Below are 24,118 nucleotides of genomic sequence, written 5' to 3'. Positions count from 1 at the left end.
GTAATAAAAGCTGGATAAACCCCACTGCTGCTCGGTGATCCATAAAAACCTCCATCATATTAAAAAGACAAATTATTTAGTCAACCTAACCTAGCTTTAAACTTAAAGTTTGTTTATGATTAAGTTGAAGGGAAAAATTTAAAGCCATTTATTTAGTTTTTAAAGTCTTTTAGTGTGACTCAGTTTTAAGTGGATTCGATCCCATTATATCAGGTAGATGCTTCACCTTTTAAAAAAGTGATAACATCAAATTACTTGAAGGTGGCTATTTTAACTGAAAAAGAAAATTATAACCATGGAAAGAAACTGGCAAAAAATAAAAAGATAATAAAGAAAAGTAACAGGATGTCTATATGTCTGTGTTTCTAGTAAAGCTTCTTATAGGTGCAGGTAAGTTTTACATTATTTTATTGAAGGAAACCTTTACCCTCATTATAAAAATCACACATATAAGTCCCACCCCACCCCCCCACCCCCCAAAAAAATAGGTGGATTTTTTTTTCAGCCCCATAGTCCCTCAAGGTTCCCTAGAGCCATAAACACAATTGACTTTGCTCCTATAGGATTTTTACATGATATTGTTTATATAAATCTTGTTTTTCAGAACATTGTTTTCCAATCTGTGCCTTAGTATTGCATACCATCAAATGCTTTACTCATATCAAACTACCATAAAGATAACACTAAAACCTTCAATTTTGAAAATCTCAAGTTCAATCTGACTTTAAATTCACAAACAGTAAACGATCAAATTCTTGTAAAATATTTATGTAGCAATTTTTATTTGAAATTTATATTTTGATTGAAGTATTCTTTTTTTCATTGTTTTGACCCATTTTTTAGAAATTGTATCTGTACTTTTACATTATTGTAATTTGTTCATAGTATTTTGGTAAATAAATAATTTTAGAAAAATAACTCATCCTACTAATTATTACTAAATTCTTCCTATGCAATGAGCATTGCAGACCCACCATTAAGAGCAAAGATATAAGTTTCAACATAATATATATTATAATGTAGATGACGGAATGACAGACATCCATTTAAAGTAACTTCGCTATTACCAAATTCACAATCGACAAAGTATTTTTAATAGGGATACATTTTTGCTAGTAATATAATTGTGTACATACACATTTGTATGTACACTTGTACACAAATATGTACACACAGGATGATAAACCAAGTTTTTAGAGATGAAAGTCATAGAATTCTTTTATGAATTTATCCTGGGACCCAGAAGTTTTATTCCCCACAGGACCAACAGACCCGCCGCCGGTTTTCCCTCCCTATATTTATGAATCCTCCCCTAAACCCCCCAACCCCATCTCAAAACATTTCACACTGGAAAGAACTTTAGGAAAAAGGGAGTTTCAAAAACATAACTTTATATGCAACTACCAGCTACGTTCCTAAGGCATCTATGGGCACTTGAGGATCTTTTACTAGAAGAAATTTCGTTTGGGATGTGTGGAGGCACTTTAACCCAAATAGACATAAACCCTACCTGAAGCAATAAAAACCTTCAATGTGACCGAGAATCATATCAGTCCAGCTGTTAAGGAGATCATAAACTACAGACATACATACTGGTTCTTTTATATGATGATTGAGCTAAGTTAGATTCGTTTCCATATAGCTATGAATTACCCCACTTAATTACTAAAACTTGATACAATTTTAAAGGATTTAAAAAGTAGTTTTAATAGTATATAAACAGTATCCTGAAAATATAACTTATATTTTATTAATGACCACGGCTCAGGCTCTAATTATAGTGATCTTACACTCTTTTATATCAAGACAATCAAAGAAAATGCAATCAACAAACTTTTTTCTAAGTTAAATTAAAAATTCTAGATATTAATCATTGTTGATTCACATTTGTGTACCACTACTTTATATGTTTTAACATCTTAAAGTCAGTCAGAAAGTTTGCCCTACATATATACAAATAAATAAATCTTAAAATTTAATTTTAAAGAGATAGATAGATTATAATAGGAATACATATATGAATAATCACACAAACAGAATAATCTCTCAAACAATTTGGTTTAAAAGGTACTTAGTAAATCTGGATAGATATTTTCAAGTAGGGAGGAGAAATTGGGCTGTTTATTACACTATCCCCCAAAGTTTTATAATAACATTTTCTTGTTCGTTGGTTCAACAACTTTGGAGACTAATAATAAATTTGATTGGTTGATTCTTTAGGTTGAGTGTCAAAACGCTTCAACCACTTATTGTATTCTACAGAAGGGGTAATTTTGTGAATCAACATTAGGATAGTACACCAATTTATCGGCCATTGTCATTTTAAAAATATATATGTGACGAGAAAAGAAAGATAGTTGTGTTAGCTATCTTTATAGGTAATTTTTTGTTAGGTAGATAGTAAGACGATAGAAAGATAGATAAATGAATTGTATATACATTAGGATATATAAGTTGGAAGGAATTTTGATGTTAGAGGGAGATTTGAAATCTGCATCAAATTTTAAGGATTTTTTTTATAAAATTTGTTTTTTGTATAATTATTTATCTAAAAGCGGAAATACAATTTAAGTTAATTAATTTTGACCAATAGGATAGGTGGATTGGAAACTACCTGCGATCTAATTGGTTGAATGATGTGCAACACTTAAGCTTCTCCAATCAGAGCGAAGATAATTTTCAATCCACAAAATCACAGATGTCAAAATTAATTAACTTAAATTGTATTTCCGCTTTTAGATAAAGAATTATACAAAAAACGTATTTTATAAAAAAAATCCTTAAAATTTGATGCAGATTTCAAATCTCCCTCGAACATTAAAATTCTTTCCAACTTATATATCTTAATATGCATTTAATGTTTTTCTAGATATTCTTCACATACAATGATATGGTCTTTTGTTTGTCTGTCAAGATCTCACTAACCATTTAACATATTAATTTCTACATTTTATGAAATATTTTCATAGGAAAAGATTGGTTTTAAGCTATATTGTTTTATAATTTAATTCTTGGGATGGGTTTAGGCTGTCATAGGCGTCCAAGGGGGGGGGTAATGGGCCATTTGGCACCCCCAAACGATTTTGGGGGTGCCGTAGGCACCCCCAAAATTTTGTGAACAATACCCCCCCCAAAAAAAAATTACCCCTACCTTGGGGGTGCCGTAGGCACCCCCAACGATTTTGGGGGGGGTATTTACCCCCCCCAAACCATTTTGGGGGGGTAAATACTCCCCCCAAAATAGAAAATCTTTAACAAAAAAAATTTTTGCGCGCTTCGCGCGCATTTTTAATACTGAATTTTTTTAAAAATTTAAATTACCCCCCCCAAAAATTTTACCCCGGGGGTAAATTTTGGGGGGGGTAAACAAATTTTACCCCTGCCAACAGATTTCAGGGGGGGTAATTACCCCCCCCAAGCAAATTTTACCCCCGGGGTAAAAATTTTGTGGGGGGTAAAAAAAATTTTCGGCGCGCTTCGCGCGCCATTTTACCCCCCCCAAAACCAAATTACCCCCCCCTTAAAAAAATTTTACCCCCCCCAAAATAAAAAGCTTGGACGCCCCTGTAGGCTGTAATACTGCTAACATTTTTTGCTATTTTTTTAGCTAAGATTTAAAGTTAGATAGAAAGATAGAAGATAGATAGAAAAGATAGAAAGATATCAAGAGTTGTATCTATGTTTGTCTAGGTACCCGCATACCAAGTTAGAATGCTACACCAAAGTTTAATTCCCTCCAATTTAGGCAAAACTTTTAACATTATTTTTGTCCTGGCTTTAGATTTCTTCTCTATCTACATACTTTTTAGTAGCGCAGCTACTTTACATTAAAGGTATGTATTTACCTCAACCCGACTGTCCTATGTTGCTTCATGCAAAGTTATTATGCAGTTTCTCTCTATCTGTATCTGTCCTTCAAACAAAGCTTGTTGCTTTGTTGCTTTCTACATGTATTTAATAGTTGGATGGAAAGTAGATTGAGACCCTTTAAAACGTTTTAAGACCGTTCAGATGAGTTATATTCTTAAGCTGTGTCCCTTAATCTATCTGGCACGGCTAAAATATACAACACTATATAAAATAAAAGCGCAGAAATATATTCAAGATTGTGCAGTGCAAGAGAGGAGGGAGGGGGTTATATTCAACCCTAAATTAAACAAATACCTTTGAATCCTTGGGTACAAATATATTTAGGGGAGGAGGGAATTTTCGGCACGCCATTTACCCATACTATTAAGATTACCCCCCCCCCCCTGCAAAATTTCAATATTTGCCAACTATTATGAATATTGTCATCCTTGTTAATCTACCTATCTGTCTTATTCTATATGCTATTTAAATTTTTCCCAATTTATATGTTTCCGATTTGTGATGTAAATAGACAGGGAACATTTGAATAAAATTGTGTTATTAAAGAGATATACAGAAAAAGTAGAATAGTTATTTTCAATATTGGTTGTTTTCACATCAAATCAAATTACAAACAGCTTTTCGCGGGTAGCAAGTAAAAAATTGCATTAATTGTCAAAATTTATTATAATGCGATACAGTACGTGATTTTTCGTAATGCCTCAGATGCGTTGTTAATCAAGCAGATATAAACAGGTTTTGAAGACAACCTTGAAAAAAAAGCTTACGTTACCTATTCTATGTAGTCACTGTTTCTCTGGCGGCTAGGCTGCAGCTGCAGATTGTTTTTTAGCTTCAGGTCACTCGAAAATTTAGCGGCTTGAGTAAATTTTTTGTGTTTCAGTCAAAATGTTTTGTTGGCTTGTTCATCGGCACCTTGGGGCCAACAAAACAGGAATTTCATGTTTTTTGTAAGTGTTTAGTATTATTCTAATTTTGCCATGATTCTAGTATATATTTGTTTTTAAGAATAATTTTCCTTGATATGAAGAGAGTGGAATGTTTAAATTAAAATTGATGGCTATCCGATTTGGACAATTTTTATTCAGACTTTTACATTTTTCCATTCCACCTTTTTTCAACGTTTATGTTTGAATATTTTAGATTTTTTTAAGCACAGCTACTTTTTCATTGTTCCCGTCGGTCTGTCTGTAAATCAAAACTATCTCTTTCTGTAGCAAAACAGGCAAAACATAATGTAAAGAACTGGTGACCCCAGTTTTAGAGATTTTACCCCAACAAAGAAGTTTGCTTGTATAAAAATAAACTATGATAAAACTATAACATATAACAATAGAAAAGTGTAATAGTGTAATTTTAAAGATTTAGGTAACTTGTTTGTTTTCATTTTGTTGGACACAACACAATCGTGAACATTAGGCTTTAATTATTATTTATATATATTTCTTTATATTTATACAGTCGACATATAAAATTGTACGTTAACATAGTGCGTTTTGTCTAACACGGATTACATATATGAATACACTCTAAATAAGCGAAGACAAATTTAATTACAATAATTTTGCAGCAGACAGGCAGACATATATACAGACGGAACATTATTCAAGTGGTAGTAATATGGTTTCCGGGAGAAAAGATAGGTTAATGGAGTTGAGTTTTGACAAATGAATAAGATTAATGGTTGCTTGTAAAGATATACATAAACGGTTAAATGTGCTTTTTGAAGGAAAGTTTTGTATTGGTTCAGTACTTACATTATATTAAAGTCTTTGTATCGATGTATAAACAAAAATTTCAATTTTCTTCATGAACAGGGACGATTACCAACAAAAGAAGCGAAGCTTTTTAAAACATACAAATAAGGAAATACAATAAGAGAAAGAGAGGGGGGGGGGATTTTTATGGATATTAAGAAGAAAGCGAGGAAGGAGAGAAATAGAGAGTAATAAACAGATATTGGAAAATTAAGGAAAAGAGTAAGAACAAAAAATAGTAAGATAGAGAAAGAGGGAGAGAAAGAAAGAATGAAGAGATAGATAGAGAGAGAATGAGAAAGAGGGAGAGAATAAGAGAATAAGAGAAAAGTCCCTCTGATCATACTGTTAAATGCAAGCGCCGAACAAAGAAGTAGTGGATACCAACTTAAAACAACATTGGGTTGTCGATCAAATAAATTTAAAATTTAACTCATCGTAAATCCGTGAAAACCTAAGAAAGCGGAGGGGAATAAGTTTCTGGAATCATATACAGGCAATGACAACTAATAACATGAATTTTGTTAAAAATTTTGTTAAAAATTTAGAACCTATAGTTTTTGACTTCATTGGTAATTTGCATGTTTGACATATTTTTAAAAGCTATACTACTAACTATTTGAAAATCAGGTTGTTCATTTAGTTTTGTTTATAAGCATTAAGGATGTACAACAATTTATAGTCAATGTCCCTATTTCTCATCATAAGTCCCTAATTCCTGTCTGAAAAGTTGAAAGTTAGGGCACGTATGTCAAAACCTGGCAAAATTACTCCAAACAACATGCAAACAGGGACAAATTTTACTTAAAAATCACATACTTAAGATTTAGATTATTTTCATCATAGGGTGGTCACCTTATTCAGGAATGCTGACTTCTCCCATTCACTCTATGTCCTAAAATAATTTCAATGTCTAGTGTAACCTTTTTCTAATTATTTTCCAGATAATTGATCTCATCTTCGAATTTAACTTAATAAACAAGTTTAAAATCAACAGAAATCATAGAAGATAGACGCCCATTAGACCAACAATGTACCAAATTTGAAAAAGTATAATTGTAAATAACCACTAAATACTGTAATAAAAGTTGAAATAATGTTTGATTTTAAGAACCTCTATATTTTGTACATAGGGAATACATGTATGTACATTGTTTGCATTGTAATTGATTTGCTCAAAAAAAAAATTAAAATGTTTATTAAAATTCAAAGATTTATTCTGTATAAGTAGACAGACAGACATAAGGACACATTAAATATTAGAGTAGGTTGCTAGCTGGCTGCCACATATGTAACCAAATTTTGACAAAGAATTCATTGAAATAAACTCTATATATCAAATTTAATAAAATGTATTTCATAAATCTAAACAAAAATTTGTATCATAAAAGTCTTTTTTTATAATAAATAATAATAATTTATAAATACATACAGGGTTTAGTAAAATCATAATTTATACAATTCAAAAAATGATAAACTAGGATGATAAATTGAAAAAAAAAACAATTTTGTATTTTTTATGCTGATTTTACATTTTATGTTATTTATAATTTCTTAATTTTTAGAATCACATATTAAACAAGGATGGCATCTTATAAAAAGGTAAGCCATTCTAAATGTCATAACTTGGAAGAATAAAATATTGAAAATAATGTACTTTTGTCTTTTTGTTTGATATAAATAAGAAAATTTTTTAAGAACAGAAAAAATTAAATTAAATCAGTTAAAATATTGAATTGGCTAATTCTTCAATCTTAAATTAAGGAATAGTTATTTATAGCTTCGTTGTTGACAGCTTTCCGAGGATATTGAAATGAAAATTGTAAAGTCGAAACTTTTTTGTAAGCCCCGAAGGGCCGAAGACCAGGACTAACAAAACTGGTTTTCAGCCATGAAAAATCATATATAGCATCGTATTACAGACAACTTTCCACGAATATTGTCTGTAATACGATGATATATAAAATTTTTCATGGCTGAAAACCAGTTCTAATCCAGTGGATATTAATCGGTTTCGAAGCCATACTGGAAGAAAAATCCCAATTTGTTTGCCTATTACTATTTAGCAGAATATGTATTTCTGTTTCTGTGTATGTAACAGATGTAAATTTCAGGGATGGATCAACAACGTTAAATGAATCTTCCCCCATAAATCTTAGGAGTGATAATCTGACTTTGATACCTGGTTATAGTTTAAGAGAAAAAAAGGTATAGCTTTGATTTTTAGTTGCCATTGTTCTTTCCCTCCCTGATAAGTTAAATGTTAAATTCAGGTTTAAAGCATAATCAGGTCACCTGAACTATGTACACTGTTTCAATGTTCGATTAGACTGGTTCATTATTTTCACTTTTCTCAAAACTTTCTGTTGGGTAGAGGGTAAATTGTTCTTTGTTGATCTAAAGCAGATTGACAATGTATCTTGCCTTTTCATTTGGTTTTAGCATTCTTTCCTTTTTTTGTGAATAGAATATATAAAAATCTTTTTATTAAAAATTTTTTATATAACTGTTTTAGTACCTTTTTCAATATAATTTTGGTGTATTTAAAAAAAAAATGTGAATGCATGAGTTGGAGTTGAGAAAAGTAGCTGAAAATATGCAACCTTTTTTTTTAATTTAAGGTAAAAATTGCCAATTACATGAAATATTAAAAGCTGTAAATATTAGACCAGTCCAATAAACACACAGAGACAGACAAACTTGGAGTGTAAACAAGGAAGTCAAGATTTTAAACTTTTACATTTTTATTTTAAACATATGAATAATTCAAATGAAAGTCTAGGCATAAGGACGACTTGAGGTTCATTTTTCTTCCACTTTTTTTCAGTAAAATTGAATTCAACTTAACCCTTTTTTTCGTATTTAATTTTCGATAACTCTATACCTATTTGGGTGAAAATAAACTCCAAAACAACCTCAAAATATGAATAAGATAGTAAAAGGCAGATTTGAACATGTTTAATTATGGGGGAAGATTAATTTATGTTTATATTTAAGATATACTTTGTAACTGTAAGATGCTCAGTTTTGTTCAAAAGATTTTATAAAACCTAAAAATATTAAAGCATAAATATTTTAAATAATATTAAAAATGTTTGTTTTTTTCAACAAAAAAATTATTTTCTATAAATTCTTTGAACTTTTTAAATTTTAATAGGGTTTATATTTACAATTTTAAATATAAAATTTTGGTTACTAAAAATGCTTAACATCACATGATATAAGATATATTCAATAGAGATAAATTAACTTTTTATTAAAACCGTCTATTTACATTTTTTACTATCACTTTATGCTTTGTTTTTTTTATTTTCACATTTCACAAGAATGTCTTTTTCTTACATTTCAGAAATAAATTTTGATTGACTATGAATTTTGGTCTCAATGTTTGATGGATTTTTCTATGAAAGACGCTTTCTCTTTTTTTAAAGTTTTGTTAGTTTGATCTTAAAAACTATAATTGCAACAGTTAAAAGATTGTACTTCTTAATTCTTTATTTTTCAAATATCTTTAGGGTAAATAAGATTTTAATCCATATTTTTTGGTTATTTTAGTAATAATTGTGACGAGTTATGAAACAATCCTCTTGTAAACTAGCAAATATGGCTTGGTCAATTTAGACAAAGATGAAAAGTCACTGCTTTATTTTATGTTTGTAGGTGATGTAACTCATGCAGGGGCGTATCAGCTCCGCCCCTCTCGCCCCCGCACATGGAATAATCGCCCCCAGCTGTTGAGCTGGGGGGCCCACGGGAAGGGGGCGGGGGCATTAGCTCGGCTGTCGGGTCATCTCTATCTTCAATACTGCTTCCAGTGCCGTTGTTATTACATCCATTATTGTCACTGTTAATACCGCCGTTCATTCCACCGTTAATCCCGCCATTCATATTCATACCACCGTTCATGCCGCCGTTCATGTTGTTGTTGTTACGGCGGTAAAGGTGAGCGGTATTTGCATCGTTACCCCCCATACCAGACAGACTTTCTCGAGACTGAACAAAGACTTATTTCAATCATAAATAAAGGTATACCTATCTTACCCTATATGATAAGTTTACCTATATTGCAGAGTTGATACTTTAAAATAAATGTATTTTTGTATAGCTTTTATTTTGTAACCTTCCACTAAGGTTACTCTATAAATCTACCTTTTCTAAATCCCTACTAACTAATCCTACTGAGGATACTCTATAATTCTAGTTGTACGTCTTGACATGACCTTGTCTAAATTACTCCTTACGAAAGCTAGCGAGGTTAATCTATAAATTTACCTTGTCTAAATCCCTCCTAACAGAGGCTAGTAAGGCTACTCTATAAATGTATGTTTCTAAATCTCTCCTAACAGAGGCTAGTAAGGCTACTCTATAAATGTACCTTGTATAAATCACTCCTAACAGAGGCTAGAGAGGCTACTCTATAAATGCATCTGTCTAAATCACTCCTAACAGAGGTTAGTGAGGCTACTCTATAAATGTATGTGTCTAAATCACTCCTAACAGTGGCTAGTGAGGCTACTCTATAAATGTATCTGTCTAAATCCCTCCTAACAGAGGCTAGTAAGGCTACTCTATAAATGTATCTGTCTAAATCACTTCTAACAGAGGCTAGTAAGGCTACTCTATAAATCTACCTTGTCTAAATCCCTCCTAACAGAGGCTAGTGAGGCTACTCTACAAATCTACCTTGTCTAAACCCCTCCTAACAGAGTCTAGTAAGGCTACTCTAAAAATGTATCTGTATAAATCCCTCCTAACAGAGGCTAGTAAGGCTACTCTATAAATGTATCTGTCTAAATTCCTCCTAACAGAGGCTAGTAAGGCTACTCTATAAATGTATCTGTCTAAATCCCTCCTAACAGAGGCTAGTGAGGCTACTCTACAAATCTACCTTGTCTAAACCCCTCCTAACAGAGTCTAGTAAGGCTACTCTAAAAATGTATCTGTATAAATCCCTCCTAACAGAGGCTAGTAAGGCTACTCTATAAATGTATCTGTCTGAATCCCTCCTAACAGAGGCTAGTAAGGCTACTATATAAATGTATCTGTCTAAATCCCTCCTAAAAGAGTAAGGTAAGGCTACTCGGTAAATATACCTTGTCTAAACCCCTTCTAACAGAGTCTAGTGAGGATACTCTATAAATGTATCTGTCTAAACCCCTCCTAACAGAGTCTAGTGAGGATACTCTATAAATGTATCTGTCTAAACCCCTCCTAACAGAGTCTAGTGAGGATACTCTGTAAATGTATCTGTCTAAACCCCTCCTAACAGAGTCTAGTGAGGCTACTCTATAAATCTACCTTGTCTAAATCCCTCCTAACAGAGGCTAGTAAGGCTACTCTATAAATCTACCTTGTCTAAATCCCTCCTAACAGAGGCTAGTAAGGCTACTCGATAAATCTACCTTGTCTAAATCCCTGGGTCACCTCCGGGTTCTAGGGACAAATGTAATCCTTTATCACAGAACTACAATCTCTCACCAATGTCTCCTTTCCAGATCAGTGACGCATTAATCTCTGTTCGGCGAGTATATCTAACCTTAGAATGGCGGAATTATATTACACCGATCCTAAATCCAAGTTCGCTTTAAGAGATAATCTTTTTCTTAATAGCCCTAATCCGAAAATGATATCAAAATATTACTGATAACTTTGTATTGCTATTTAATCTGAGAATTTTTTATTCCTAGGTATCTGACTTTACCAACTTAAACTGGAAGTATCTGTTGTGATTACCAGAGTCATGCGAACATGACTACAACATTCCTGTTCTGCTGCCTGTATCCCCGTGAGGCGTGAAATTCCTTGTTAGGTACCTTTGTCAGGTAGGTAAATCACTAGGCCAGCACCGAACCGATCTTCCAGAGTATTAGCAAAATAAAACTACCTTTAAGACTTGAACTTATTCAGAGTTCTAATTCGAAAATGTTAAATTGTCCGAATAGATAATGATCTCCAACCTTTTTGGACTTCAGAAGCTCGAGGGAAGATCCGGTTTGTTAGTATCGGCCGTCAGATAATGAGCTATCATCAACCGTAGTGGCGCTGCCACCACCGTGCTTTCCCTTTGTTATTCCTATTTAGTCCCGTAGTAACTTGCAATTTAATGGTGTGGTCACACCACGCTATAGGAGTTCTCTTCAGAACAAAACTTGGAGATAACTATCCGTCCGGATGCCTAAGCTTTTAGGCCCTGAGAAGGCCTTATCCTTAAATTTATCTCAATTGACCAACATAAAATGATATTCTACAATTTATTTAACAAAGTATTTATGATTTTATCTAACAAAACTTTTTATTTTTTAGGTGTGTTTTAAATGAAAATCCTAAGTGTGAGCCGCCAAGACCCTCAAGAAAATTCCAAAGAAAGAGAAGGGAGTCTTCCCTTAAATTTTAGAATTTTTTTAAAGAGTATGTGTAATATAGTAATTCCGTATCACGACTGACTGTTTCTCTTTCCCAGGTTTACTTTTATAGGCCCTGAAGCCTTGGGAAAAAGAGAGACAAAAGGGATGACTTTTATTTTTGTGTTAATTTTCATGTTTTAGGGAAATTGGCGACCTGATTATTAAGATTTTGCATTTAAAAGTGTGTGCATATCTCAACTAAATCACAATTAGCATTGCATAAATTAGTAAGATCACATTTTATTTTATTTTACATCAAGAATACATTAAACTATTGGTTTCAAATTAGTTTTTCTAATAATGTTTTTTCAATGTCACCTTTATTTTTACAAATTTTTATTCTTTTAATTTAGTTTGTTTATCTCGAAACCTCTAATTTTATGATTCTTGTGTTGTTTTACTAATGTTAATTTATATTGACAATTTTTGCTAATAATTTTTTAGCTGTACTATGACCATTCTATTAAAAGGGGTATTGTCTCTCACTTTACCTTTATAGGGTCTTCGTTTTATAGATCTTATTTCCCCATTTTAATAAATAGGTCTTTATACGTGCTTTTTTACTTAAAAATTGTTTTAAATTTGTCTAATTTTGATAATATTTTATCGTCTTTTATTTTCATTAGAATAAATACATAATTTGAGGTATGGTTTGGATTTTTCCCCAGCAAAGCTACTCTACAAGTTATTCATAGAATCGGTTTAGGGGAAAAGGACGAACCATGTACCCCCCTCAAAAAGAAAAGCTCGATTATAACACGTTTCAAGAGGCTAAGGATGACCCGTGTTTCATACAGCCTTGGTTTTTGAGGTGTTTTAAATCATAGGACATCTTTCGTTTATTATTTTAATGATTTTTTTGTGTTTTTTGTACAAAGAAAAATTACTAAATACTATATTTACGATTTTGTTAAGGTTTTTATTTCATAAATATAAAGAGACCAAAAATACTTATACCGATGGCCAAATGTCGTCTTATCTCACATATTTCGCGAATGCCGCGTATACTCCAGAGTACGCCATTTTGAATAACCATGCCGGTTTTAGTTTACTTTAAGGTGGCGGCACGCTGAAAATTTTTTATTTTGTAAAAAGGGGAAAATACAGTGAAAATTCACCTTTTATAGGTTAATAATATGAAAAAAGCATGAGTAAATGCACAAATAAAGGCTAGGTGATAATTTCAATATTTTTTCCCTTCGAATTAGCCTTCGGTGATAAGTTTTTTGTCTTGTCGAATGAGGAATCAATTCTTCATGTTGATATTATTAAAAGTGATTCTTATTTTTCAGAATTTTCGATTATTTTCTGCGACCTCATTTCCTCAATTTTTAATTTATTTTTGTCAGGCATTATGTTAAACGAAGTTGCCATGGGGAGGTTATACTCGGTCCTGGCCGAGTATAATCTCACCATGCAACAGTTTAATGCCCTAAACATCTATACCGGCGGTAAGCTGGTAGAGATGCTAGGGCAGCCAGGCAGGGATAAGGAGGAGGACCGGTTGTTTCTGCAGGTAAATATACCTTTTTTATTGTTCCGGCACTGATCCTTAATCCTGTTCTTTCTATGGAGACTTTTTTACTATAATAGATAATGTTTTATCGAATGAATATTTCAATCACAATAATGTATTTCCTTAATATTAATAGTTTTATATTTATTAGAATCAGCTTCTGTTTTTGGTTTAGCTTTTTTCTTTTATTTGCTGATTTTAATAAACATAAAATGTTATTACATTAATTACAATATTACTTTAATTACAATATTTTCGGTCATTATCGCTTAGTTTCAAAGTAAATCATTTATATCAGTTTTCTTAAAAATCTCTATTCCTTAATTTAGAATTGTATAATATTTAGTCTCCCTATGGCGGTAGATAAATATCTTTTTCGGACTAAATTTTATACGTTTTCTTTAAAGAAACTTTTTTCATTTTCATAATCATATAAAATTTCAAACATCCCTGTATTATGCTTATCGCATAACAGTTGTTTTGTGTTTGAATTTTATATTTTATTTATTTTATTCTGTTTTAATTATTCTCTTTTGATAAGTAAATGATTTTTCCTTTTTTCAGAATACGTTATACCAGTTGGAGAAAGTCGGGCTTGACATGATAAGTCCTGCTGATCCCGTGTCCGGAGACGTGTTGATTGCCACCCTGACTCTCATCTCTCTGCTAATCGTTCTCCTTTCTGCTAGATTCCGTAAGTGCATAGTTCGTTTTATTCGATTTTGACCGATTTTTTAATATATTTTAACTTTACTACTTTATTTGCTGAAAGTAAAATACTCAAACAATTTAGCCTCTTTTTATTTGTGTATTTTTCAATCAGTTTACCATATTTTAAATTATTGGTCAAAGGAACCGTCTGATCAATGTCACCCTCTTCCACTTATATTATTTACATAAGAGCAGCTAGCAGTGAGAGAAAGCTATCATTGATCAGATATTTCCTCGAGTATATATATATATTATCGTATTTTATTGTTTTAGACAACTTAATTATAGAGTAGTTTTTTCCCTTTAGCTTTAGGTTTTTTTTGTGGTTTTTTAGCTAGCATTAGCTTTTTTTTTTTTTTTTTTTTTTTTTTTTTAATTTTTAAAATTTTATAAAGTTTTCCCTTTTAAAAGCAGGAAATTTTGCTTTGAATTATTTGAGTAAGAATAAATTTTGTTTTGGGTTTTGATTAAAAATAAATTTTGCTTGGGGTTTTTTGGGTAAAAATTTGTTTTGAGTTTTTTGAGTAAGAATAAAATCTTTTTTTGCGTTTTTGTTTCCAGTGGTAGATTTTCATTACATTTAATTTTGTAGTCGTTTGACGGTCCTTTTTGTTGGAATCTTCCTGGTCTCGTGTATTTTTGTCTTGTGGTAGTCGGGATTATTGTGGAACATATTGAGTTTTTTGTCTATCATTTGTTGTGTAACCAAGTCCATTTGGTGTCTGCTGAGGTTTTTTATAATTCTTATCGTTCTGCATACAGTTTTCCGGCTTCCTGGTAGAAAGGACATAGGCCCAATGTCTATGTCATACACAGGGGTTTTTAGAAACCAATTTATGATGAAACGCCCGTCTCGTCTGGCTTCATTTGCCAAGAAGGTCCATTTATGTTCCCCAACTACATTATATTGTTGTTTTAGTATTACGGCAACTTCTGACATTTTTCTGCAATCTTTGTAGCTTCCTAACCAGTTATGTGTACACAAAACATTGTCTCGGTTAAAATCTAGATAGGGGATCTCGGTTGTTTTAAGGTATTTTATTTGTTCTTGGTATTTTTTATCCCATAGTTGGAAAGGATCTTCAACTTCCGCGGCTGTTACAGGCAGTTGGCTAACGCTGTCCATGGGGGTTGGTTGATCCATTGTACACTCCATGCTTGGTTGGTTTATCTGTTGAGTTGGTTGAGGGGCATTGGCTATGTCCTTGTCTATTTCAGCAAAGAGGTCCTCTAACATGTCGCTATAGTCAGGGAGATCCTGAAAGGTAAGGTTTAATTCCGTTTCTATGGTTTCTTCCAGGCTTGGTGATGTTGGTTCTAGCGTATTCGCAGAATTTGCCGGGGCATCTTTGCAGTCAATGCCAAGAACGCTTTTGACTATGGTTTTTCGATAGTAGTTTAGGTCTTGACCGCCAAAGTTGAGTGGTTCTCCCCTGATCAAGGCAACCGCCGTTTTACAGACGTAAAGGCCACATTCATTTAGATTTGTTTGTTGTGGCGCATCGTTGACGATATTAGCGGTTACAGGCGCGTGTAGAATTCTTTCTTCTACAAAAATGTTGTGTAATTTTTGCAGAAATTCAACAATACTTTTTCTATGATCTGCTAAGTCCCATTGAAGGAGCGAGTCATAGTATGCTATTTGATTGCTTGATTTATAAACTACGACGAGAGCCCAGTGGTTTCCCCTTAGGTGAAGGGGAATTAGGACTACTTCTCTATTTAACATGCTATTTAGTTGTCCGTCATATATTTGGTTTAGTTCCTCTCGGCTGTTGCTTTTTAGAAATTCGCCAAAATAGGTATGTAGAATAGCGACGTTTTCGAGGTGACCAAGTTCTTCCAATAGAAAAGCAAATATTACTTCCCCTCCCATCCATTGATTAGGACACATAGTTAACATTTCAGCTGGGGTGATTGGACGTTTGTATTTTGGGGTGTAAACGGTCAAATTCCTCTCAACCAATTGCATTACTTCTCCAGATGGGAAATCTATTTTTTCAGCTGATAACATCAGCTTCCTTAAGGCTTCGGTTAGGACAGATTGGTATTGCCCCTCGGGATAGATTGCAGATTGTCTAACATGATTATTTACCCCCTCAATTGGAGCTGTCGTTCCTGAAAAATTATCAGCCATTGTCAATCCTCTCAATTGTCCACCTGAGCGTGGCTGGGATAGGCGGGAATGCCCTAACAAATACAGGTGGTAGAACCACCCTGAGCGGTGACGCTGTATTTGCGGGACTTTGCAGCCGCAGCTAATAACTTCTCGTCTTTAGGAAATGCAAACTCTGATTGTTCATTCTAAAAATATTTAAAAATCATTAAAGATTCTGTATCCTTTCCTTTATCCCGGATTAATGTAGCCTTTTTTGATTAAGAACAGGAAAATTATTAATTAGTGATTGGAACGTATCAGAATTGTTTTAAAAATTTAAAAATTGGAGAAATAAGCATTGGTTTTTGAGGTACTAGGTGGTTATTTATCACGTATGATTTATTAAAATTATTTCGTAATGGAAAAACTGTGGTTTACCTTAAAAATTGTTCTTTTACAAAACTATTTCTATTTGAATTATAATCAATGAAAGCCAAGCATAATTTTAGATAGATGTGTCCAGCCTCAAGTCTTAATTGTAACTGATTTAATTTGATTTAGAATTATTCTTTACATTTTTTAGAACAATATGGAGGTTTTTTATATGTTTTTATAATTAAGCAAAATTTGATTTTGTGACATAATAATGTTAAAATTTGTGTGCCGTAGTTTTTGTAAAGTAGACCTTTGCGTTTTAAATGTCTAGTTATTGTCTTTTGGTCTTTTTTTTTTTTTTTGAATTTTAATGGTTTTTTGGTTACCCTGGTAATTTCTGGTGCTGCCTGGATGTTGTACAATTTTCCTAGTCTGTCGGTCTAAAAATATATATATATAGGTACCTAAAAACAAAATTAGCAGTAAGGTAATTGGATGTATATTTTTTCCTAAATAAATTTGGATCTTTTAATGATATTAATTTAGTTTTTTGATAATTTTATTTATTTTGTTAGGAAATTTTTGTGTACACTGGTGGTCGACCTCTTAAGCGGCTGGCCTTTGGAGGTTAACGAGCTCATATTCTGTAGGCCTAATTTCTTGTTCTTTGCAACAACAACATTTTGCCAAATTTTTTGCGTCATCTTTTGTGCAAGGGAACCATCTGAATTCTCCTTCGTTACTAATGAAATAATTACTAAAGCATGTAACAATGATTATGATCACGTTAAGACCTCCAAAAGAAACCCACACGAAAATTGCCCACCAGTGTTGCATTATAAAGTCGTAAATTACTCCTAAAATATCATTGAAAGATCCGGTTTTTCCAAAATGTTTGTTAATAAGGTCTGGTGTCATAAGAAAGCTGGCGATAGGATTTCCTTCGTGTTGGTAAATTTCACATGTAGTGTTACAGGCATAAGTTAGGTCCTCTATTAATTCTGTGTGTGCGTCTGCTGAGAATGTAAAAGTATAATCGCAACTTTTCACGGTGTCCTTTATGCATTTGTTGTCCTCTACTCTTATATGTCTTCCTAAGCAATATACAGAGTGATGATGGATTAGTGTTTTGTCACAAAGGAGCTCTGGGGGAAAGGTAGATGAAAAAATCGTCCTTTCTCGCAAAGCCCATTGTGGCACACCACCAAACCACATCGATTTGTATTTGTATCCATAATGTTTATCTGTGTTAAAGGCCCATAGATAATCATCATGGTACAACATGCTTACTATAGGTTTATCAGCAGCTACTAAATCTACGCATTCTCGTAGTAAGGTGGGATCAATCACTTTAGGTTGATCCCCTAATGGAATAATATTAATTAGATAATTTGATATTAGGTCTATTTCTTCCATGATACGGCGGTATATTCTTTGTCTCAAAGGTGTTTTGGTCCCTTTTAAGATGTCATAGATTTTTTGTATTCTGAGGCCTAAGTCAAATTCCTGTAGTTTTAAGGTTTTTCTAAAATTGATTTTGGAATAGAGTGGTGTGAGTCCACTATTTGGTATAGATTCTAGAGTATTCTGAATTTTTTCGCTATCTCGTGCTAAGCTTGCTAAAATTTCAGTTAAAGTGTCATATTTTGTTTCCAATCTTATTAATCTTTGTCTAGTTTCCGGAGTTTGTACTAAGCTTTTGATCTTTTTAATTTCGTCATAAGCTAGATTAATTTGAGACAGAACTTCTTCGGATGTTCTGAAGTCTGGATAATCAGATTCGTTATCACCCTCGTCATTGTCTCCATTATCTGATTGTTCTGACCTATCGTTATTATTTTGATCTCCATTATTATTACTTTGTCCTCCATTGTTATTGTTTTGTCCTCCATTGTTATTGTTTTGTCCTCCATTGTTATTGTTTTGTCCTCCATTGTTATTATTTTGTCCTCCATTGTTATTATTTTGTCCTCCATTGTTATTATTTTGTTCCCCATTGTTATTTTCTTGGGATGATCCAGCATTGACTGGAGGTGTTTCACTGTTTGTTGGAGGTGCTTCACTATTACCAGGAGGTACGCCATTCGCTTCTGATTGTCCTCCATTGTTAGCTGGAGGTGTTTCGGAGCTTGATCCTGCCGGTGGTGCAGGTTTTTCAGAGGATGAAGGAGTTCCATTCTCCACTTTTGGTCCGCTGATTGGTAAATTATTGCCTTCAAGTATTTGTCGTTTTAGAATACGATTTTGTTTCTTTAAATCCCTATTTTTCCCCATAGTTTTCTTGAATAATCCTCTAAGATAGCGGTTTTTTAATGTTTTTGATTTTAACATTGAGTCAATGGAGATTATACTATTTTGTAACGCGATTTTTTCAGCAACAAGTTTTAGTTCTTTATTTTTTGCTACTGCTTTGTCATTTTGTAGAGTTTTCTCTGTTTCAATCCCTTCATTGATGTATGAAGTAGCAGATTGAAGTTGTTCTTTTAATTCTGAAATTTCTCGTGACAATTTTTCTCTTATTTGTAAGATGTTTCTCCCATAATCTTTTTGAGCTTTTTCTTTTTCTAGCGTTAGATCTTTGATAGTTTTTTGGCAGTCTTCCAAATTATTTTCTAATAAACCCCTTTTTATTTCTATTTCTTTTATTTCTTTATTTAGCCAAGTTACCTTATCATCTTTAAACCTATCTTTTTGGAATATTAAGGTATCTAATTGATTTTGAACTGTGGTTTTTTCGTTAATGGCTTTATTTCTTTCTAGTTCTAGTTTATTTATTTCTTTTTGCAAAGCAAGTATATTTTGATTTAATTCTTGGAGATTCTTATCTAGAGTATTTGTCCTTTTTTCGCAATTCTCTAACCTTATTGTTAGTAGTTCTTTATCGTTGTTGACCTGTTTGTTGTCTATTGTTAATGATGTTACAGTACTTTTAAGTTCATTGAGATTTAAATCAGTACTTAATTTTACAGCCATTATTTGTTCGTATAATTCATTTAGTTCTGCCCATCTTCCTTCCGCTGTATCAGCTCTTGTTTTTTCAGCTGTTACTCTACTTTCTAGTGTTAGTTTACTTCCAAATAAGGCTTGATTTTGCGCTTCTAGGTCATCATACCTTCGACCTAAGTCCTGATATGTTGTGGATAAATGTGCTAAACTTGCTGAACAATCTCGTTGTAGATTTTCTAGCCTGGTTCTTTCCTGTGTTTCCAGTTTAATGATGTTTTCTAGATCTTCTATATGATCTTTTAACCTTGTTATTTCGCTATCTTTACTAGCTGCTTGATTAACTAGTTGACCTAGATGTTGTCTTAATTCAAAAATAGTTTGTAGTATATTTACGTGGTTGGGTTCATCACACTCTGTTAGATCCACCTCCATTATTTCCTCTGTCAACCTATTTAGTGGTATACATCTTAATCCCTTTCTATTATTTTCATCTTTAGGTAAAGGTTTTATTGAAGCATTACTTTCCCCACTGACCTCCATTTGTGAATCGGGATTATTTTCTGGTTTTATTGGGTTAGGGTCATCATTGTCAACCTCCATTTCCGTGTTAAGATTGTTTTCAGGTTTTATAGCATTGGCATTTGAGATGGATTCTTCCATGTCTCTGGATAGATAAGATTCTATGTCGGGTTTACTTAGGATGTCTTCAGGTTTTATGGGTGGAGTGTGTTCGGGTAAAGGAGGTTCTTCTTTTACAGGTGAGGAGTTTTCAGGTGAATGGGATTCTTCTGTCACAGGAGAAGAATTTTCAGGTAGATGAGATTCTTCTTTCACAGGAGAAGAATTTTCAGGTAGATGAGATTCTTCTTTCACAGGTGGAGAATGCCCAGGTAAAGGAGGTTCCCCATTGGAGGCTGCATGGCTATGACCTTCCTGTGGTTCTTCCGGTTTGGGAGAAATCATAGGAGCTTCTGTTTTTGTTGTAGGGTTAGTATTTGCTACTGTTGCTGAGCTCGATTTTTCCGTAGGGTTAGAGCTAGTTTCAGTAGTTGGAGGGGTTTCTGTTTTTGTTGTAGGATCTGTACTTGCTACTGTTGCTGAGCTCGATTTTTCCGTAGGGTTAGAGCTAGTTTCAGTAGTTGGAGGGGTTTCTGTTGATGGGGTAGATTCAGATTGTGTTGAAGGTAGTGTTGGTGGAGGTGATGGAGGTAAAGATTCAGATGTTGGTTCCTCTGTTGAGTATGATGAAGGGGGTTGTTCATCTCCTAGATCATCTAGTTCACTTTCGTCAATTTCATCGCTATCGCTTTCAGAGTCGGAGCTTGAACTCATTTGAGCGTCAGAGTCTGTGTCAGGGTTATAGTTTGGGTCGTCATAATCATTATAATCATTATAATTGAGTCCTCCTAAATCCATGTTTTGACCCCCGTTGTCTTGACTGTTACTATTTATATTATTTGAAGTAGAAGGGCCAGCTGAATTAGCACCAGGTAATGGAAGATTATTTGAATCCAAAAAGTTGATTAAACCAGAAGTTGAATCGCTGACATATCTGCGAAACACTTCGTCTGGCATTTCTTCCATTCCTAGCAATTTAGCTATGCCTTTTCTTACTTTCTTTTTTAGTACTCGGGTATTGTATCTTTTTAAATCAAAATTCCCTAGTTTTCCTATTCTAAATAATTGTTCTCTTCTTAAATTTTCGATTCCATAATTTACTGATATACTTATTTTTAGTTGTTCAGATCTGGATCTATCATTATACTGAGTAGGTGGGTTTTCAAAACCGTTATCAAAAATTATTTCCAATATTTGTCTCATAGTGAAAGCTGGAAATGCTGGATTTTCTATTGCTGGTGGTTTGTTAGAAATTGCGGGGTCAAGACGTGGTTTTTTAGGTTCACTTCGCTTTTTTCTAGTAGGACTTTCAGTGGTTGTAGGGTTACTAGCAGTAATCATGTCATATAATTCTATAATCAGATCCTCTACGTTAGCTAATTTACATGTAATAGTGCCATTTTTGATTCTATCCAAACTATTTTTTAAGTCTAGTAATCCTATACCAATATGGTTCAGTTGTTCGTTTTGGAAATATCTCCTAGCAATGAATTTAAAAGCTTGCCAAAAGCCATGTTGAATTTGTTCTCTAAAAATGTTTTTAAATTCTTTTTCCCCTAGAATTTGTATTTTGAATTTTATGGAATCTTGGTAATAAGAAGGGAATCTTTCTACTGGTAGGTAGTGAGATTCCTTGAGAAAACTGACCTGTTCCCCTTGTAACACACCACTACTAGCCCCAAATAGTAAGGATAGGATTAGCAAAATCATTTCCTAAAAGTAGAAAAAGTTTTTTAGTTTTTCGTCTAGTTTTTTGTGTAACCACTGAAAGTCATACATTTTTAATCGTCCTAGTGCTTTAATTTATCATAATGAATAAGCAATTTTTTGTTTACTATTGCATTAATCGGATAATCAGGTGTTATCAGACAGTGCAGGTAGTCAATCCATAATTTGTTGTAGTCTGATTTGATGTGTAATCCATTGTCTTTTTTCAAGTCTAACACATATTTCAGTATTATTTTTTGAGCGGTCTTATTCCCTCCTAAATTTCGGAAAGAGTACCAGAAGTTCCTTTTGCACAGTTTTTTCAAGAATTCCATATCTGCACAAAATATTTCGTTTATGTCCAGGTTGATTAGTATGAAGTTGATCCAGTGGCGCAATGGCACCACTCGGACTATCGGTACTTTTTTTAAGGTGAAACATTGTTTTAAAGTTAATTGCATTGATGACACTGTATCATGGATTGTTTTTAAATCTTGTGTGTGGTGATTAGGATCTTGACAACACGTATAGATAAATCTTGGGGAGGTTGGCAGAATCACGATTCTTTCCTTCATCTCTGACACTTCCATCCTTTTTTTCTTGAAATTTCTAACCAGGAGCCTTATTAGTTTTTTCATACATTCTATGTAGGATATTGTTTTGTCGTTGTCGAAACCGGTTGTATTTTCTGGGTTGTGGTGGTCATTTTTACATTGGTTGACAAATAGAGAGTTTCCTGTTAAATTTAACAGTATTAGTGTGTTATTGTTTAATTCTTTTCTTAAGGTTTTAAAGAAATTTCTTTTCATTTCCCTTTTTCTGGGGGGTAAGTTTGATGAATATAACATCTGTACATTTGTTAGAAAAAGAAAAATAAAACCTGCCTTTTCAAGTTCGGACCTTACTCGTTGAAAGTAACTTCCCCCTATGCATATAACTTTTTGCTTTTTATATGCACGCGCCATCTTTTAATCTCTGATTTATGTGCTGTGCTGAAACATAAAAATAATATAATTGCTTTTTGAAAATGATATCAATTAATAGATTTATTGAGTATTGGTCCGATCTTTAAAAGGTTTATCTTAATTTATTTATAATGTTTTATTAATTTTGATTTATTTTCAGTGTTGCCAAAAGACAAACTGAAGACCTTCTCCCGGCGTTTTTCCCTGGCGTTTGGCCAGGTGTTTCATCTTCGCTCACGTCCGGGGGGGGCCACTGAAGAATTTCAGCTCCAGGATGTTGAAGCTCCTGTTTCTAACGCCGCTGTTGAGCGCAATGTTGTTGTTGTGGAGGATGCTCCCCCAGCTTATTGTTCTATTATGTGGTAAGTAACTTTTTTAAGTATCGGACTTATTTTAATAAAGTGTTCTCAATATCCCGCTAATTTTTATCTCGATTTTAGCGTTTTATTATCTAAAGACATTTAACAAGAGTCTTTTAATATATTTTTTGGTATTTCTTTACTAATTTATTTATGTTATTTTCAGATTTTTCTGCTTTCCCAGATCTACCTGGGGTATTTTTTGGCCATTTGGCTGTATGCTAATTTCACCATCTATTTTATCTGCTGTTTAGCAGATTGCGAGGTAATAATTAGAATTTTGATATATATATTGCTTTTTTTTTTATTTAGTCAGTGAAATTATACACTGAAATCTTACAGTTTTTGATTAGTTATTGTTATGGATCCCAACTACGTTTACGACGAAGATAGTAGTGAGGAGATTGGTGTTGATCTCCATGATGGTTCGTTGGACTATCATAAAGATTTTTTACGTTGCTTAGAGCCTTCTGTAGTTAATGTTATTTGTAGGTAATGATTATTTTTTGTGCTTTTTTAGAAGTATTTATTAGAGGAAAAAATAGTATTATTTATTAATTCTATCTTTTTCTTTTTTAGTCGCTACCAACATCCAGCGCCGCCTGTCTTGTTTAATTGTTCCGAAAATATCTCGGATTTGAAGGAGGCGCCCGTGAGCGGCCTTCGGGCCGCTTGCCCAGCACTCTTGCTGGTTGGGGCTGGCGTTGTGTGTTTTCTTTTGGTTATTGTGGTGAGTACCTTTTATGGTTTTTTAAGTTTCAATATATTTGGTTTTTTATAACCTATGGTGCT

At 33.1% G+C, this 24,118-nt stretch overlaps 1 protein-coding gene and 1 long non-coding RNA gene across 2 annotated transcripts in view; one reads left to right on the top strand and one right to left on the bottom strand.

Annotated features, from left to right (window-relative positions):
* Positions 1 to 6,963: 6,963 nt before the first annotated feature.
* LOC145326489 (uncharacterized) overlaps positions 6,964 to 24,118 on the bottom strand; it is a 49,605-nt gene continuing 32,450 nt past the window's right edge. Inside the window, exon 10 of the mRNA XM_080169860.1 lies at positions 6,964 to 9,620. Coding sequence (XP_080025986.1) covers positions 9,276 to 9,620 — 345 coding nt within the window. The 3' untranslated portion in view covers positions 6,964 to 9,275. The remainder of the gene's footprint in view (positions 9,621 to 24,118) is intronic.
* LOC145326488 (uncharacterized) lies at positions 11,035 to 12,675 on the top strand. Its single transcript, XR_013881926.1, has 2 exons — positions 11,035 to 11,449; positions 11,931 to 12,675. It is a non-coding gene; the product is annotated as an uncharacterized LOC145326488 (long non-coding RNA).

The sequence above is a fragment of the Acartia tonsa genome, chromosome 8 (genome assembly GCF_053477335.1).
Source record: "Acartia tonsa isolate MP-2025a chromosome 8, ASM5347733v1, whole genome shotgun sequence".
Classification (NCBI taxonomy): Eukaryota; Metazoa; Arthropoda; class Copepoda; order Calanoida; family Acartiidae; genus Acartia; species Acartia tonsa.
Note: the sequence above shows the minus strand (reverse complement) of the source record. Positions and strands in the feature narration are given on the sequence as shown.